Below are 19154 nucleotides of genomic sequence, written 5' to 3' on the forward strand. Positions count from 1 at the left end.
GCAAGGATAGATACATTTTTGAACAGTAAAGGAATTAAGGGTTATGGTGAGACGACCCGAGTCCACAAAAAGATCAGCCATGATCTTATTGAATTACGGAGCAGGTTCGAGAAGCTTGATGGCCTACTCCTGCTCCTAGTTCTTATGTTCTTATTATCACAATGCATAGCTCCAGACTACAACATGCATGTCAGAGAGTGCATGCTGCCATGGCAATTCAGACTCCTACGTGGGGCAGGATGGCTCAGAGGGCTTGACAGCCAGTGTGGATCACATTGGTGCCAGCAGTGAGGGGGTTCAGTCCCTGTTTCAGCTGGTGTCGATCCTGGACCCAGTACTTTGCCCTATTCATGGTGGAGGTTGTGATGCTGTGGGTCAGACCTCTATTTGGGCGCAAAACTGAAGAAGGTAATGAGTGAAATCTTCCGGCTGTTCATGGTGGTGAGATCTTCTGGCCCTGCTGATGGTGCATCCCCACTGGGATCACTGAGAAATTCCCACCTTCTTGCCACTGTGTGGGTAATGCAATTTATCCTAGATTCCTTATTAGTGGTGATCTTTACTTATCTACTTTGTTTTTGGATTCCTCCATAAGTGGAACATTTATCTATGTCTATCAAACCATTTCATGGTTCAATTAGGTCAACCTCGCAGCTTTCATCTTCTGTAGACAAGAGCTTAACTTGTTCAGCCTTTCCTGGTTAGCATGTTCTCACAGTTCTCATATCAGCCTTGTGTTTCATTTTTCACCTTCTCCAGTGCATCTTCTGATAATCTGGAGGTGATAGCTGTACACGGTATTCCAACTATTTTCAAACCAAGTTCAATACAGGCTTAACATAGCTACACTGTTTATTCACTTCTATTTCTCTAGCAATGAACCCCTTTGCTTGTTTTGTTGGCTTTATTAACTTGGAACACTATTTTTGATTATGTGTTATCTCTACCACTAAATTCCTGTGTCGTTTACTCCATTTTCATTTAATGCCCAAGTAATAAGTAGCCTTCTTATTCTTTATGCCAAAGTGAACTACTTCACATTTATCTACTTTGAAATTCATTTGTCAATTGCATGCTCATTCTGTAAGTTTATCAGTGTTTTGTATTTTAACATATAGGGCTGGATTTTCCGGCCATGCTCTCCCCAAGATGGGAAAAATCCTGTCCCGCTGCTATAGTTCCTGTGGCAGGTGGGGTGGGAAAATTCCACCTATAATTCCTCAGTAGTAACTAACCCCCAAATTTGGTCATACCCAAAATGTTTGCCCTTGTAGATGAGATTTCCGATTCCAAGTCCAAATTGCCTATGTATATAGGTGATCGCCTGAGATGACAACATCAATCCATCTGAAATACCACGTCCCACCTCTCGTCAGGCTGAATAAATATCCTTAATCTCCAGTCTGCTAACCATGGGCTCTTACATTATTCTTAAACCTTTTTGTATTAGAGAGTGCTACATTTTGATTATGTCATTCAATTGTAACTTTAAATTAGTTGCAGTTCTGTTTTTGATCACATTATGCAGATCCATTATCCTATGTGCTTTAGCTTTAATCCTTTTCTGGACATATCCTATTTAGCTGGTTACAATATCAAAGCGTTGTATTTGTCAAACCAATTTCGATGCTGTCTTAATTGCCCATCTCCCTGATATGTGATTAGTTTTCCAGAGGCACAATTGCTCCTCTAGACATTGTGGAGCCTTGATAAGATATCTATTCTCTTATTGTTGCTGTAACCTTGAAAAGATCTCACCAAGGGTGTGATTGTGATTGTGCTGGTGCTGCCTGGGATATGGTAATTTGTAGTGTCCGCCCACTGTAATTGTGAATAATATAGTCAGGCTGTTCAACCCTTTCCATTCATTCCTCTCCTGCTGCAGCCCACATGTCCTGGGTTTGCTATAATACAAGAGTTGTGGTAACAATCAGATCAGCCACGAATGGTGGAGCAGGCTTGAGCGGGCCGAGTGGCCTACTTCTGCTTCTCATTTATACATTCATAAGTTTGCATTTCTCGCTAGCAAGTGTGGTTTCAGGATCCCATCGAGTCTCGACACAAAGGGCAGTATGGTAGCACAGTGGTTAGCACTGCGGCTTCACAGCTCCAGGGACCTGGGTTTAATTCCTGGCTTGGGTCACCGTCTGTGTGGAGTTTGCATGTTCTTCTCGTGTCCACATGGGTTTCCTCCAGGTTCTCTGGTTTCCTCCCACAGTCCAAACATGTGCAGGTTAGGTTGATTGGTCATGCTAAAATTGCTCCTTAGTGTCCTGAGATGCACAGGTTAGAGGGATTAGTGGGTTAACACATCGGAATATGGGGGTAGGACTTGGGTGGGATTGTGGTTGGTGCAGACTCGATGGGCTGAGTGGCCTCTTTCTGCACTGTGGTGTTCCTATGATTTAACAAAGTGCTTGCAATCCAGAGCCTTTGAAACGGCAATGCTGGATTCCCAGGAGACTTATGACTTTCAGTATTGATCTTCTGGCTGTAAACTTGGTGATAAATGCTGTCCTGATAGTAATGAGTTTCTCCTGCCGATGGTCGAGGGACATCAGTGAGAAAGTTAGGATGACACACAGGCAACTTTGATTAAAATTCTGATGAATTTACAATTAAGGGACTACAGCCTGTGAAGAATTGACTTCAACATTTTCTATTCTCCCTTAAGTCTAATTAACAATCAATTTTTAGATGCACTTTGCACTTAGGATGTGGAGTGAATCGATGGAAGGAATGACAAAGTGCATGAATAATTTACGAATTGGTTTAAAATGGATTATAATAATTGCGTTTAGTTAAAAATTTGTAACAGCTAATTTCATCATGAGTGGGGTGATCATATAGATTCAATAAATAAAGCATTCTGAAGCAGATTGTGGCTGATTTTGATAAATAATATGTGGGCAGTTATAAGTGTTAATTTGTGCTTAATTAGCCTATTGTCAACTTTTATCATGTCCTGCAACTGACTAATTGCACACGATATTTATGTTTCAGACAGCGATAATCTAGATAAAGAGGTACTGAGGGCGAACACAGAGGGCTACGTTGGCTGCCTCTCATCAGTCCAATTCAATGGGATTACTCCTCTAAAAGTTGCATTGCATCAACCAGAGTCTCCCCTAGTCTCTGTGAAAGGGCATTTGGTCGAATCAAACTGTGGATCCTCCATTGCGAGTGAATCGATAGCCGTCACTACATCGTACTCTTTAACAGGTATCCTTCTTTTTAATAATCGGAAAAATAAATCTTTTGGAGGTCATGTTTTTGGAAACACGCATTTGACTACAATATGGCTAATAAGATGAATCACAAAAGGTTGGCTTGCAATGAATCGCAAAAAGATGATTTGCGGGTGCAGCAGGTAATTGAGAAGGTAAATGGAATTTTGTCCTTCATTGCTAGAGGGATGGAGTTTGAAAACAGGGAGGTTATATTACAGCTGCATAACGCCACCGCCTGAACTTCTGTGTACAGTTTTGGTCTCCTTACTTGAAAAAAGATACACAGGCACTGGAGGAGGTGCAGAGGAGATTCACTGGGTTGATTATGGAGTTGAGAGGGTTGGCTTATGAGGAGACAGTGAGTAGACTGGGACTATAATCATTGGAATTCAGAAGAATGAGGGGAGATCTTATAGAAACGTATAATATTATGAAGTGAATAGATATGGTAGAAGCAGGGAGGTTGTTACCACTGGCAGGTAAAACTAGAACTCGGGGTGTTGGCCTCAAAATAAAGGGGGCGCAGGTCTTTGATTGAGTTGAGGAGGAATTTATTCACCTAAAGGGTTGTGAATCTATGGAATTCCCTGCCCAGTGAAGCAGTTGAGGCTTCCTCATTGACTGTTTTTAAGGCAACGATACATACACTTTTGAACAGTAAAGGAATTAAGGGTTATGGTGAGCGGGCGGGTGAATGGAGCTGAGCCCATGAAAACATCAGCCATGATCTTATTGAATGGTGGAGCAGGCTCGAGGGGGCAGATGGGCTACTCCTGCTCCGAGTTCTTATGTTCTTATTATGTTAATTTGGTGCAGTGCTATTTTGTACCTAGATTGGTCCACTGCTAATTGAATGACTTTGAAAGTCTATTTTGTGTTATAATGAAACATTTAAGGTGTTACCATCTCTCTAACAGAAGATCGCAAACCCCCACAAGTTAAGCTTCCACATCTCCCCTTTACAAATTCATGTTTTTGTAAGAATTGGAACAGTTTACAAATGAATGCTCCTGTGTGATATCCCATCCAATGGGGGTATAGAGATTAGCAATTTTCACCCAACCCTGCACTGCCTCATCATTTATTTCATGATTTTCTATCCGTTCTGTTAATAAGGGAACACATTCATGAAATTTGCCCTGTGCGTCATCACTGGGTAGTGAAGAAATCATTTGGAATGTGGCAGAGAATGACTCATCAAGTCTCATTATGTATGCTTAGATGAGAGCCCAGACAGCAATTAGAATATTAAAACAGTTGCTCCCCAGAAGAAACATTATTCTATTGACGACTAAGGCTCCCTGATCTTTGTGGTCAGTTTAACAATCTTTGTTCACATGGCTTAAGTGGTTTCAAGGGTTTATGGTTTTTGAAACTTCAAAGAGCCTGGTAGATTGGCACTTTTATGAAATTGACCCAGTTGCTTCTTTTCAAGAATAGGAGAAAGTTATCGATACCATTACTCATTATGGTGTTTATTGATTCTAGAAGGTGGGTCAATGGGTATGTAATTGCCCATGTTTGGCACGGGGGCATAATGGGGTATCGGGGAGTGATGGACTAACCGAGTTTGGAATAGGGGGCATTGGAGCCATAGGAGGTGGACGGGCAGCATGACGTGGCATGGATGGTGTATGTGGAGCGTTTGGAAGGTAAAGCGACTGTGAGAGCTGAGTGCAAGAAAGCCTTTATTCTTGATATTTCATTGGGATAAATTCACAAGGTAATGGGTCAGGTCTATTAAACAGTCTATCTCCAGACCTAGCTGTCCCTGTGGATGCCTCTCCCCTTCTCCCTGAGTCAGCTGGCTCAACTTCAGCCCACATCTGACCACCAGCAATGCAGATCCCTTTGCAGGCACTTTCTCCCGAGGAGAAACTCATAAAAGCCCATCTGGTTCGCTTTAAAGAAGGAATTCTCCTACCCTTACCCGGTCTGGCCTACATGTGATTCCAGACCCACAGCAACGTGGTTGACTCTTGAATGCCCTGAGTTCAAAGGCAGTTAGGGTAGGGCAATAAATACTGGCCTAGCCAGTGATGCCCACACTCCATGAATGAATTAAAAAAAAAGTTGGGCATTGAATATTATCCTTGGCCTCATTCTCCTTCTCATCAAATACTGCTATGAAATTTTTTATATCCATGAAAGGACAAATGGACCCTTGTTGTAACACCTTAACTAAAAGATAGCATCTCAGACATTCCAACATTTCTTTCAAAATGTCCCTCATGCACATCAAATTAAAGAAAGTACTTAAGTCAACGGGGTGACTCTTGAAACTACATCCAATTTTACACTAAGTCAAAGCTTAGACATAAATTATGTTTACATTGTTTTACTGAAGTTTTTGCAAACATTTCTGCTAAAGTTATGATAGACAATAGAAACTGCCACAGAATTTTATCTATATTATATGTACATATTAGGATGCTTGTGTTTTTGCACACACATGGCATGGCTGTAGATTTGCAATTCTATACAGTAAAAACATCAGATCCTTCTTGAATTACAGAAGCAATTAGTGGATATTGACAATAATAATATCTGAAAATATTTACAAGGGGACAGACCAAATTCACTCAACTATGTAGCTTTATGCTTAACAATAAAATTACTATAGGGGGGTGATCTTACCAGAATTTGGCAAAATTTTTAATTTTAGTTTATTAGTGCCACAAGTAGGCTTACATCAGCACTGTAATAAAGTTACTGTGAAAATTAGCCAGTCGCCACACTCCGGCACCTGTTCGGGTACACTGAGGGAGAATTTAACATGGCTAATGCACCTAACCAGCACATCTTTCAGATTGTGGCAGGAAATCAGAGCATCCAGAGGAAACCCACGCAGACACAGGGAGAATGTACAAACTCCACACAAACAGTGACTCAAACCAGGAATCGAATCTGGGTCCCTGGCGCTGTGGCAGTGCTAACCACTGTGCCACTGTGGCACCATAGTGTTGATTCCAGTGAGAAAAATGGACTGAGTAGCACTGATGGTTCCGGCATAATTTATGACTGAATCTTGAGCCGCATTGACAAATATTTTTTATGTCCACGAGCATAACGCTGCATCCATGGTGACCTCCCTCTGATTAGCCTGCCATGGCCGAACTTAAGCATGCCAATCACTGGGGAGCCTCATATAAACAGCTTCCCAGCACTTAGTCCAGAGCTACTGTAGGAGATAACAGCCAGGAGGCCTTGACCCGCCTTCTTGATGGAGGCTTTGGGATGGATTGTAAAGCTCCGCGAGTGGGCTTGTTTTCAGTGGGTGAGAACATAATCTATGGGGGGATGGCTAGCCCACCATCTTTTCAGCCTCCCCGTGCTGCCCTCATAGTATCGAGCAGGTGCCAAAATTGGTGAGCTGTCAGCCATATGTAAATAAATAATTACAGGTTAATTGAGTTGTATAAAAGCCAATTAATTGACCCCCAAAACTACACTGTCCATGCCATGACATATGGGCAAGCAGGAGGATGTGGCAGCCAATCCTCTCCAAGATATTTTGAGGAGCGCAGAAAGGGATGAGGTACTCTCTTTGGCGGAGAATGCCATTAATGTATTGGTGTCACCCCCCTCCACCCCCAAACATAAGCGCAGAAGTCCCACACTTCCCTTGTTGCTGGGGCTCACAGCCTCTTATTGCCGCTGAACGGACTTTGCTTTTTAGTTGGGGAAGGTGGATGAGCCCTCTATCCCACCCCCACCACCACCAAACCCCTGCAAAATCCAGCTCTCCCTATGCAGATACATTTCCTAACTTTTCTGCCCAAATGCACGGTGAGGATCTTAAGTCACTTTGTCTTAGCCTGTCTCCCCCAGCAAAAAACATTTCTTGCAAGCCACTCGACAAAGTCTTCAGTTGTTCCTTCATTATCAATGTTTATAAACAGAAGCAGAAAATGCAAGGTAAAATGCAGAGAATATACTGTATAAATCATTGTGCAGGTGTGGGGCAGCACGCTGGCACTGTAGTTAGTACTGCTGCCTCATAGCGCCAGGGACCCGGGTTCAGTTCTGCTTTTGGGTTTGTGTGGAGTTTGCACGTTCTCACCGTGTCTGTGAGAGTTTCCCCTGGGTGCTCCGGTTTCCTCCCACAATCCAAAGATGTGCAGGTCAAAATTGTCCCTTAGTGTCCCAAGATGTATAGGTTAGACAAAATCTAATTGTTATCATTGGGCAAAGATGGCACAATGGTTATTTAATAGACTGAAAATTATGTGTACAGTTACCCTACCTATTCATTTCAAATTCCTTCAAGTCTTAAATAAACCATCCCTAACCTTTTCGAGTTGAGGAAACATAGTTTATGTAATCTCTTCAAGGGATTTAACTATGAGAGCACTGGTAACATTCTGCAGTCAATTAGTTGTGCGCTCAATCCATGGTCAGTATATTCCAAGGGTACTGTATATAGTTTTGCAGGTAAGGTTTGACCAGAACTTTATAAATACGCAGCAAAACTTACTTTTATATTTGAGCTGTCTCATTAAAAAAGAAAACATCCATTAGCTTTTTTGATTATTTCGTGAGACAAACTACATTTTAATGATCAGCATACATGACCCCTGATATCTCTCTTGTCCTCCATTGTTCTTCCTTTTAAATGGCACTTCGATGTCCTTTTCTTTGGTTGAAAATAGATGATTTCGTACATGCATCGAAATCCGCCTGTTATGTAGTTGTATCCACTAACAATCTATCAATGTCTCTTAATAATGTTATGCTCACACCTCCACTATTTTCTACCCCTCCAATCTTTGTGTCATCAGCAAAACAAAACATAAGTCAAAACTTAGTCTTGTAAACAGACAATGACACATGTGGTCCACTTGTCAGCTACCAAAATATGTGTCAGAGCCCGGTATAATAAGCTATCTATTCCACTTGTCTCCTCTCTCTGCGTCCTCTAGAAATGAAGTCAAAGTTTAATTATGCAGACAGATGACACCAATGGCATTGCCTGCCAGGCTTCTAAAAGATCATATCAAAGCTTAGGGTTTAGAAACTGATAATACCACCAGGGACATAGTCTATCTTCCTCCAGCAGCCCTTGTCAAAAGTTAGTCTTGTAAACAAAGAGAAATATTTGGAATTTTACTTGGCAGACTCCTGTTCTACTGCAGTGGTGCTGTTTGACAGTAGATTACACGGTCAGTGTTGGATCAAAGCACCAAGCGGGAACTAAGATGACAGAACAGCGCTGTTCAGATTGCCTGCCTATAAGTCACTCTAATCATTGCCTTTCTCTTTGCGTTTGCATGGTTGTGGGCTTCACTGTATACATTTTGGAACCCTGTAGAAGTAGTTGAGATTCTAGTGATGAAATTAAGCTTGTTAAGGGTGCAGTTGTGGCTCGCTCACCCATTAAAGTTGATGCCCGATTTCCCTGTCCACTGGAGCCAACATAAAGAAGGGACTGTCTGGGATGTTTAATCCTCTGCTATCCTCTACTTCTGCCCCTACATCTTACGCTCTTATGGTCTCAGCTCCTGTGAACACAGGCAAATACATTCAATTGATATTTCAGTATTAGGGGTGGAAGTGTTCAGATTATCAGAGGAGCTTCATTTTCCCAAGTAGGATAAGTAAACAAGACCTCAGTGCCCGCTCAGGTAGACTTAAAAAGAATTATTCTGAGTGATAGATCAAAAGATCAGTGAATTCTCCATCTGATCCTCCAAACATCTTTCCTCCAAGAACACATCCTGTACTACCCACTTGACACCCCGCAGATGTTGAATTTCAAGTCAAAAGCAGTGATAAATTTTTAAATATGGGATACATTAGGCACCATATCAATGTTTTCCAGTGGCATGAATTAATAAACATGTTAACATGAGTTGAAGAATTCAAATTCACGGACAGCAATGCGGGGCTGTGGGGCTGGCCAGTGATCGAGTTGGCAGCAATCGGGAGGCTGGCAGTGCGGGGCTACTGCGCATGGGCCGATCTCACCATTGGCAGATAGGTGCATGCACAGTGGCCCGCTCAGCGCTATGCTGGTGGCCTCTCCAGTGGGAATGATTTTTAATGAAATTCATGCCTGAGCACTCTGTGGTGTTCAGGATGTGGGAGATTATTTTTGAAAAGCTTGCTGGAATTAAAATGGGATTTACTCCAGTTTTTACACAAATTCAACATTTTGAATTTTTTTGAGAGAACTGTATCCATTGTTTTTTGGGGAAAAGCAAGGAATGGGAGTATATTTTGTACATAGAGAAAGAAACTGAAGGGATAAGCCACACGACTTTAGGGATAAAATGGACACACCCTGAAAAGTTCAAAGGATTACCCTGTAACCCCAGATCTGTCGTTTCTGGGAACTATTTGTTAAGCTTTGGAACTTTCAAGCGGTTATTGGATAGGCACATGGAGCACTCCAGAATTGTAGGGAGGGGATAGCTTGATCTTGGGATTGGAGCTTGGCACAACATTGAGGGCCGAAGGGCCTGTACTGTGCTGTAATGTTCTGTGTTTCTATGTAGATTGTCATTGATGGACGTAGTCAAGAAGGGCAGGCAATTTGCACTTGGCAAGATCCCACACACCACAAATGAATCAATGTCTAGTAGTTTGTCTTTCTTGGAGGAAAGATGTTTGGATGATCGTATGAAGAATTCACTGATCTTTTGACCTATCTCTCAAGATTTTTTTTTAAGTCTACCTGAGCGGACATTGAGGTCTTGTTTACTCATCTTACATGGGAAAATGAAGCTCCTCTGATAATCTGAGCATTTCTACTCCTAATACTGAAATATCAATTGAATGTATTTGCCTGTGTTCATAGGAGCTTAGACCACAAGAGCATAAGATGTAGGGGCAGAAGTAGGCCATTCAGCCCATTGAGTCTGCTCTGCCACTCAGTGAGATCATAACTAATCTGATACGATAATCCTCAGATCCACTGTCCCACCTTAACCCCATAACCCTTTATTCCCTCACTGATTAAAAATCTGTCTATCTCAGCCATGAACATACTTAACACAACTCAATGGGCCGAATGGACTAAGTCTGCTCCTACATCTTATGGTCTTAACAACCCAGTTTCCACAGCCCTTTGCAGTAAAAAATTCCAGACTGCACTACTGTCAGAGAGGAGAAATTCCTCCTGACCTCTGTTTTAAATAGACAACCCCTTAGTCTGAAAATTTGACCTCCAATTATGGACTGTCCCACAAGGGGAAATAACTGGTCAATATCTATCCGGTCAAGCCATCTGAGAATTCTATACATCTCAATAAGGTCGCCTCTCATTCTTCCAAACTCCAACGAGTCGAGGCCCCAACATGCTCCACCTCTCCTCATAAGAAAATCTCTCCAAGATCAAACTTCAAGATTAAGATCAGGATCAAGATTAACCTTCTCTGGATTGCCTCCAATGCCAAATATCTTTTCATAGATAAGGTGGCCGAAACTGTTCACAATATTTCAGGTGCAGAGTTTGAACCCAAGTCCTTCTGAATCATGCAGAAGTCCTACCAACGTACTGAAGCTGATACCAAAAGAGAAAATGCTGGAAAGTCTCAGTAGATCTGGCAGCATCTGTAAGGAGAGAAAAGTGCTGATGTTTCGAATCCAGATGACCTTTTGTAAAAGCTAAAAGGCATGGAAAGTGGGAGATATTTATATTGCAGGGTGAGGGAAAGAAAGTTGAGTCATAGCTACAAAAACAAGGGGAAAGGCTAAGAGGTACTAATGACAGTCCTTAGAGAGAATAGGTGTGAATGGCCAAATGGCAGAGAAGCTGAAATCAGAGGGTAAACTGAGTCAGATGAATATGTGGTGGAAGGGGGGAGATGGGTGGGAGAGAGATAAAATTGAGAAAAAAAGGGGAGAATGAGAAGCAAAAGTGGAGAAAAGATAAGAAAAGGAGGGATGAAATAGGGGGAAAGAGTGGGGCTGGGAGAAGAAAAATAAAGAAGGACAATAAAGAAATAAAAGATAGAGAACAGTTAAAAGTTAAATAAAATGAAAATATAGGGGTCGAGGTGGGGTAAAGTTAATCATCTGAAGTTGTTGAAGTGAAGCTGATATGCTACTAAGGTGACACATCTCAGAATATTTAATCACAAAGTTCTTTGGCCAGTTTCTGTTATAATGCATGTTAGTGCATTCCTTTGAAAAGTCTCAGTTTTAATATCTTCACTTGAGCTTCTTTACAAATGGCTTATACATTTTTATTTAGTCATGCTACCTGCATATTAACATTTGATATATTTAAAATGTGACTCTATTGTTCTCCATTATTAATATTATCCTCTAAAATAGAAAGATCAGAACTGAGAAATGTGAATAACATATCGCAGCTATCAAGTTGTGCATCCAAACAATAGCAATACGAACACCTCATATGTTATGGATGACAGGGCATGGAGATTGAATTAAAATTACGACACATGAAGACTGATATAATGCAAGCTAATGTAATAGTTTTACCAGAGTGACTGGCTGAAGAATGCTGCAGAGGTACATTCACGACAACACAGGGAATCAAATTAGATGTATTTTGCATCCTATGCTGTAGACTTGCTGAATAAATCTGGTATGGGATTGTGATGAGGGATGGCCTTAGGGTACATGCCTCTTCAGATTGGTCTTTGGTGACATTGAATACATTACTGAGGCACCGATATTAATTTTGATTGCTTTTCCCCTGAATGCCTACCTGGGATTCCTATTATCCAGATAGGACTGAGTTAATGCCTTGAGCAACCTGGAGCACAAATATGGTCAGGGAGATTCGTGCCAATGTAAATTAGGCATATTTAATCAATGTGTTCTGAAGCAGCAAGCAGAGCTAATAAAATATGCTTTGTCTAAATTTTTAAGACAATAAGGGAATCGCACTAACAATTAACCTGATGAGTATTGTTAGGCAGAGTGACCTGGCTGCACAAGTCATTGAAAGTGGCAACAGAGATGGAGAAGGTAATCAGGAAAAAATACGGCATGCTTGCCTTCATTAGCTGGGGCATTGAGGTTAAAAATTGGCAAGTCGTGTTGCAGCTTCATCGAACCTTAGTTAGACCGCGCTTGGAATATACTGTGCAATTCTGGCCCAGAAGGATGTGGAGGCTCTGGACAGGCTACAGAAAAGATTTACCAGAATGTTGCTTGGTATGGAGAGCATTAGCTATGCAGAAAGGTTGGAGAAACCTGGTTTGCCTTCACTGGAACAATGGAGGTTGAGGGGCGACCTGATAGAAGTCTACAAGATTATGAGAGGCATGGACAGAGTGGAGAGTCAGAAACTTTTTCTGAGGGTGCAAGAGTCAATTATTAGGGGGCATAGGGTTTAAGATGCAAGGGGCAAAGTTTAAAGGAGATGTACGAGGCAGGTTTCTAACACAGAGGGTGGTGGGTACCTGGAACTCGCTGCCGGGGGTGGTAGTGGGAGCAGATACAACAGTGACTTTTAAGGGGCGTCTTGACAAATATATGAATAGGATGGGAATAGAGGGATATAGTCATACAGCTACAGAGCCACAGTGGTTTCCACAGTGGAAACAGGCCCTTCAGCTCAACTTGTTCATGCCGCTCTTTTGTTTTTAAACCCCTAAGCTAATCCCAATTACCCATATCCCTCTTTGGCCCATGACCCTCTTTACTCATTTTACCCACGTAACTGGCTAATAGACAAAGTTGTACCCGTTTGTACTACTACCTCTGGCATCTTGTTCCAGACACTCACCACCCTCTGTGTGAAAAAATTGACCTCTGGACTCTTTTGTATCTCTCTCCTCTCACCTTAAACCTATATCCTGGAAGGGTAGGGGGTTTGAGTTCAGTGAGGCAGCATGGTCGGTGCAGGCTTGGAGGGCCGAAGGGCCTGTTCTTGTGCTGTAATTTTCTTTGTTCTCTTTGTTCTTTGTGCCCTAACTGACTCACGCTTTCCTTAAAATACTGTTGCATAGTAGGCACAAATTATATGCTTTCATCTTCTGCATGTGGTTAAATTGGAAGACTGAATAATTGAAATGGCTAAATTTACCTCTTCTACTAAGTAGCAAAACATTGGGGTTATGGGGACGGGGCCTGGGTGGAATTGTTGTCAGCACAGGCATGATGGGCCAAATGGCCTCCTTCTGTACTGTGGTTGATTGGAATTTTCTGATGTTGTAAGCCCCACCCCCACTGCCAGCGAGAACAGGGAACTTAGCACTTGGATAATTTCCATTCACAGCAGCGCGGCTGGAGAATTCTAGCCATGGGCGAGATTGGAAAATCCTGGCTGTTAACTTTTAAGGATAAAAAGCTGTGATGATAAACCTGATTTTATTCTGAATCACTGAACTACAATTAATGATAGAATTGGATCATAGAAACTTGCACTGCGCAGAACAAGTTCATCCACCCATCATTGGTACGCTGGTTTTTGAAAAAGCATTGGGCTGAGTCCCTCAGCCCCTTATTTGTCTGGAACCTGATAAGTTCTGCACTCTCGAGTACCGATTCAACTCCCTTTTAAAATTATCGATGGAATCAGCTCCCACCGGCCTTTCAGATAGAGCATTCCAAACCCTGACAACTCTTCCAGCTCCAATAACCTCCTCTTTTTAACTTTCCACCCGAGACATTTGGCGAGTGTCGCGTGTTCAGGAGAGGACAATGTTGGGGGAGAGGAGGAGGGGCAGCTGGGGGTGGGGGGAGGGGGGCAGATTTGACCAACTCCAGTCCACTCCCCGTAAACTGAAGTCCCTTAAACTTTCCGTCAAATATCCTTTGCACCTTCTCTAATATTTACTGCATTCATAACAGACTCAATATGGTGGCTGGCTAGCTGAGTCTTGCACAACGTTATATTCGATGTAACCTTTGACTTATTTCTGTGATCCTGCAACTTGATGGTCCGTCACACTTGATTCATTTACACCAGCAGAAGTATCTGCTTCTTATTGAAACTGTAATCTGCAGAGCGCAGAAAAATTATTGGGAAACAGCTGAATTTAATTTGCAGGCCCGGAAATGACAACCATTTATTATACACATGTCGCAAACTGACAAAATGGACTCTTTAATTGGCAGCCATATGACAAATAGCTTCATAATGGATCAGAATGTGTGCTTTGATCAGTTGCTATCTTATGAAGTGTGTGTGCATTAAGAAATATTGCAGTTGTTTTCATATATTTCCTTCCTAAATGGGTAATTTCCGAATGCCAGTAATTAATCAGGTTGTTTCCTTGATGTGAGTGAGGTCCTGAAATGCAGGTGACGTAAGTCCAAATTCAATGTTGTTAAATCTTCATTCCTTCAGGAAAGAGTTTCATTCATACAGCACCTTTCAGGACATCCCAAAGTACTCTACAGCCAATGAAGTGTTTCTGAAGTGTAGCCACTCTTCTAACGTAGACAGGAGGTGGCCAGTTTGCAGGCAGCAAGCTCCCACAATTCAAAATGCAATGTTGGTCAAGAAATGTGTCTTTGTGGTGTAGGTTAGAGGATACACTGGCTGGGACACTGGGGATAACACCCTCACTCTTTCCTGAAACACGTCTGTGGAGACACATGAAAGGGAGCTGACAAAATAGGAAGCATAATCCTCAGTATATAACAAATATGGTGAAAATTATAACATAGTTGTATAGAATATAGATTATAGAACCCCTATAGCACAGAAGGAGATCATTCAGCCCATTGGGTCTGCACCCAGACTGTATCCCCATAACCCTACTTATTTACTCTACTAGCTCCCTGACATTAAGGGGCAATTTAGCATAGCCAACCAACCTAGCCTGCACATTTTTTGGGGTGTGGGAGGAAACCAGAGCAAGCAGGGGAAACCCATACAGACATGGGGACAATGTGCCATCTCCACACAGACAAGCTAGGAGTTGAACCTGAGTTCCTGGCACTGTGAAGCAGCAGCACTAACCACTGTGCCACCGTACCACCCATGTAGAAGTGCTGCTTTCCAAAGACTGGGGGCAAAAGATATATAGCGGTAGTTTATTTAGTCATCTGAGCAGCTCTTACATTCTTCTAGTCTGCAGGGGAGAACGCCTACGCTTCTGCCATGTGACCCTTTAAGTTGTCACATCATCACGTGACCACTTGGTCTACAATCGAATTTACAGCACAGATACAGATGACTCAACGCAAAGGCTTTTGTTGGCGTTTACGTTCCACAGAGCATTCCCCCACACTATTTCAGCTAATCCTGTTAACGTGACCTTCTGTTCATATCTTCCTCATGTGCTTACTTATTGAGAGCAATAACACAGTGGTTATGTTACTGGAATAATAATAATTCAGATGCCTGAACTGCAGACATAGTGACGTGAGTTCAAATCCCATTGTAGTGCAGCCGAGGACTTTAAATTCAGTTAATTTTGGAAGTAAAAACAATACTGTTACCTGCAGTGGTGACCACAAGAGATAAGAACAATTGGAAAGGCCCATCTGGTTCATCAGGTAGATTTGTTGTCCTTACCTCTTTCAGCCTATATGTGACATCAAGCACTCAGCAATGTGCTGACTCTTCTGCAATGGCATAGCAAATCACACAGCTCACCTCCCAGCACCTTCTCAAGGGAAATTAGGGACGGGCAATAAATACTTGCCTTACCAACAGTTTTGTGAGTGAATTAAAAAAAAATCTGTCCTCTACTTCACTCCATTTGTTCAATTCACCTCAACTGTTCTTTGTGATTGTCATGTTTACACCCTTACCACTCTGAGAATAGTCTCCCAAATTCCTTGTTGGAGTTATCAACTCACCTTTTAAAAAGACCCACAAGGAGAAATATCTTTTCCATGTTTACCGTCTCAAACCTCTTCTTAATCTTAAAGACTTCCAATAGGCGCCCTTCATCCTTATCTTTTCTAGAACTGTTCAATCTCCTCTGATAGTTATAACCTCACAGTTCTGTTAGTATGCATGCAAATCTTTTTTGCACCTTCTCCTGTACCTCACTATCTTTATTTCTAATCATTGAAATATAGAAAATAGGAGCAGAAGTGGGCTATTTTGCCCTTCGAGCCTGTTTTGCCATTCACTTTGATCATGGCTGATCATCAAATTCAATATCTTGATTCCGCCTTCCCACCATATCCTTTGATCCCTTTAGACCCAACAGCTATATCTAATTTCTTCTTGAAATCACATAATGTTTTTGTCTCAATTACTTTCTGTGCATTGTAACTACACAGTAGTTATGCTGGTATTGGACCATAATGGAAGGACATCCAACAGTATTTCTTTGTCAGCTATACTTGCTCTTACACATTTCATTTTGAAAAAAAATTGTTTGGAAAGCGTGTAGGCCGTAATGATGAAGTGAGGGAGACCAGGCATCTGGGAACTGAGTGATCAAGGCAAATAACTATTTCTTCCTAACCCCCTCTTGCAATGCTTCCTTAATCTTTTCCCAATTGCGATAGCTGCTTTTAGTTAACATGGAACAGTACAGCACAGGAGCAGGCCCTTCGGCCCACAATGTTGTGCCGAACATGATGCAAGATTAAACTAATCCCTTCTGCCTGCCCTTGGTCCGTATCCCTCTACTCCTTGCATATTAATGTGCTGATCTAAAAGACCCTCAAATGCCCCCATTGTAAATGTCTCCATCATCACACCTGGCAGCACGTTCCAGACACTTACCACTCTCTGTGTAAAAAAACTTGCCCCTCACATCTCCTTTGAATTTTCCCTCTCACTTTAAGTGCACGCCTCTAGCATTAGAGACTTTAATTCTGGCGGAAGGAAAAAAAAGCTCTGTTAACCCTATCTATGCCTCTCATAATTTTATAGACTTCTATCAGGTCTCCCCTCAGTCTTCGCCATTTCAGAGAAAACAATCCTAGTTTGTCCAGCCTCTCCTAAAAGCTCTAATCCTGGCAGCATCCTGGCAAATCTCTTCTGCACCCTCTCCAAAGCCTCCACATCCTTCCTGTAATGTGGTGAGCAGAATTGAACGCACAGTATTCTAAGTGTGGCCTAACAAAAGTTTAATTATTATTAATTATTTTATTGACAACTTTAAAGCATTCACTTGATTACAGCATGGTTCCAACATTCCTTTTGGCTAAGATCAAGTGTCTTGCCTGTTCTTATGTTGCTTCTTGAACTTTTGGCTAAGATCAAGCGTCAGATCAAGCCCTAGATGGACTGCAATGCTTCATCTTGTCAGCTTGGATCTTGTTTGTCCCTTTGATAGGGACCATGAATTGGATTCAATTTGAATTTGGTTTTTGGAATGGATTTGGGTTTGCCCAGTCCATTCTGAACATTGGCTTTGTAACTTTGAGGATGGATTAAAAAAACATTTAAAGAAAACACCAAGCCTCATGAGGAGTCATTGGGTCAGACATCCAAAAGTTAGGTGAAAGAAGTAGGCTTTAAGTTGGCCTTTAAAAATCCAAAGTGCGGTAAAAAATGGCAGCATGCTGCTGTGCAGAGGGACCTGGGCGTCCTTGTGCAGGAATGTCAAGGAGTTGGTTTGCAGGTGCAGCAGGTAATTACGAAGGCAAATGGAATTTTGTCCTTCATAGCCAGAGGATTGGCTTATGAGGAGAGAATGAGTAGACTGGGGCTATACTCATTAGAATTCAGAAGGATGAGGGGAGATCTTATAGAATCATATACAATTATTAAGGGAATAGATAAAATAGAAGCAGGGAAGTTGTTTCCAGTGATGGGTGAAACTAGAACTAGGGGGCACAGCTTCAAAATAAGGGGAAGCAGATTTAGGACTGAGTTGAGGAGGAACTTCTTCACATAAAGGGCTATGAATTTGTGGAATTCCCTGCCTAATGAAGCAGTTGAGGCTACCTCATTGAATGTTTTTAAGGCAAGGATGGATAAATTTTTGAGCAGTAAAGGAATTAAGGTTTATGGTGAGTGGGTGGGTAAGTGGAGCTGTGTCCACGAAAAGATCAGCCATGATCTTATTGAATAGCAGAGCAGTCTTGAAGAGCCAGATGGCCTACTCCTGCTCCTCGTTCTTATGTTCTTATGTGTGAGGATGGCATTGAAGAGTTTGGAATCAATGCAATTAAAAATGCAGTCACCAATTGAACAGAGATTAAAATTGGGGATACACAGGGCAGCACAGTGACACAGTGGTTAGCACTGTCGTCTCACAGTGCCAGGGTCCCATATTCGATTCGCAGCTTGGATCACTGTCTCTGTGGAGTTTGCACGTTCTCCCCGCGTCTGTGTGAGTTTTCTCCGGGTGCTCCAGTTTCCTCCCGCAATCTTAATGACATGCTGGTTAAGTGCATCGGCCATGCTAAATTCTCCCTCAGTGTACCCAAACAGGCGCTGGAGTGTGTCAACTTGTGGATTTTCAGTTACTTAATTGTAATGTTAATGTAAGTCTACTTGTGACACTGATAAATAATACCAAGTTAAAGTCCAAGGGGTTTATTTGAATCACAAGCTTTCAGAGTGCTGCTGCTTTATCAAGTGAGTGGAAAGGTAGGTGAGACTGGTGTTGTGAGACTTCTTACTGAGCCCACACCAGTTCAATGCCACATTTTCACATCATGGCTGCCATTGACACCGCAAATCACCGGCTCAAAGTAGACAGGTTCTCCAAGAAGATAAAAAAACCTACGTCTCCACTCAACTGATGAAGGAGCAGCACTCTGAAAGCTGGTGGCTCCAAATAAACCTGTTGGACTGTAACGTGGTGTTGTGAGACTTCTTACTGTGCCCACCCCAGTCCAACACCAACATCTCCACATCACCGATAAGTAAACTTTATAGACTTTAAGCGAACAGAAGGTTGTAGCATTGGAGAAGCTTACAGAGATTGGGAGATGTGACTGAATAGTTTATTTTTAGATGCCAGTGAGGTTCACAGAGAGAAATTAACAATTATCCCATCACTGGCCTTTAAAAGTTAACTTTCTGTGGCAAGTTAGTTTCTTGTCCACCATGCAAATACAGCAATTAGATAACATTCA

General features: G+C 42.0%; 1 protein-coding gene across 1 annotated transcript in view; it reads left to right on the plus strand.

Annotated features, from left to right (window-relative positions):
• Positions 1-19154, plus strand: part of LOC145350299 (contactin-associated protein-like 5) — a 644548-nt gene that overhangs the window by 575438 nt on the left and 49956 nt on the right. The window contains exon 22 of the mRNA XM_080199493.1: positions 3004-3222. Within this exon, the coding sequence (XP_080055619.1) occupies positions 3004-3222 (219 nt within the window). The remainder of the gene's footprint in view (positions 1-3003; positions 3223-19154) is intronic.

This window comes from Carcharhinus amblyrhynchos, chromosome 11 (genome assembly GCF_965287045.1).
Source record: "Carcharhinus amblyrhynchos chromosome 11, sCarAmb.v2.hapA, whole genome shotgun sequence".
In the NCBI taxonomy this organism is placed as follows: domain Eukaryota; kingdom Metazoa; phylum Chordata; class Chondrichthyes; order Carcharhiniformes; family Carcharhinidae; genus Carcharhinus; species Carcharhinus amblyrhynchos.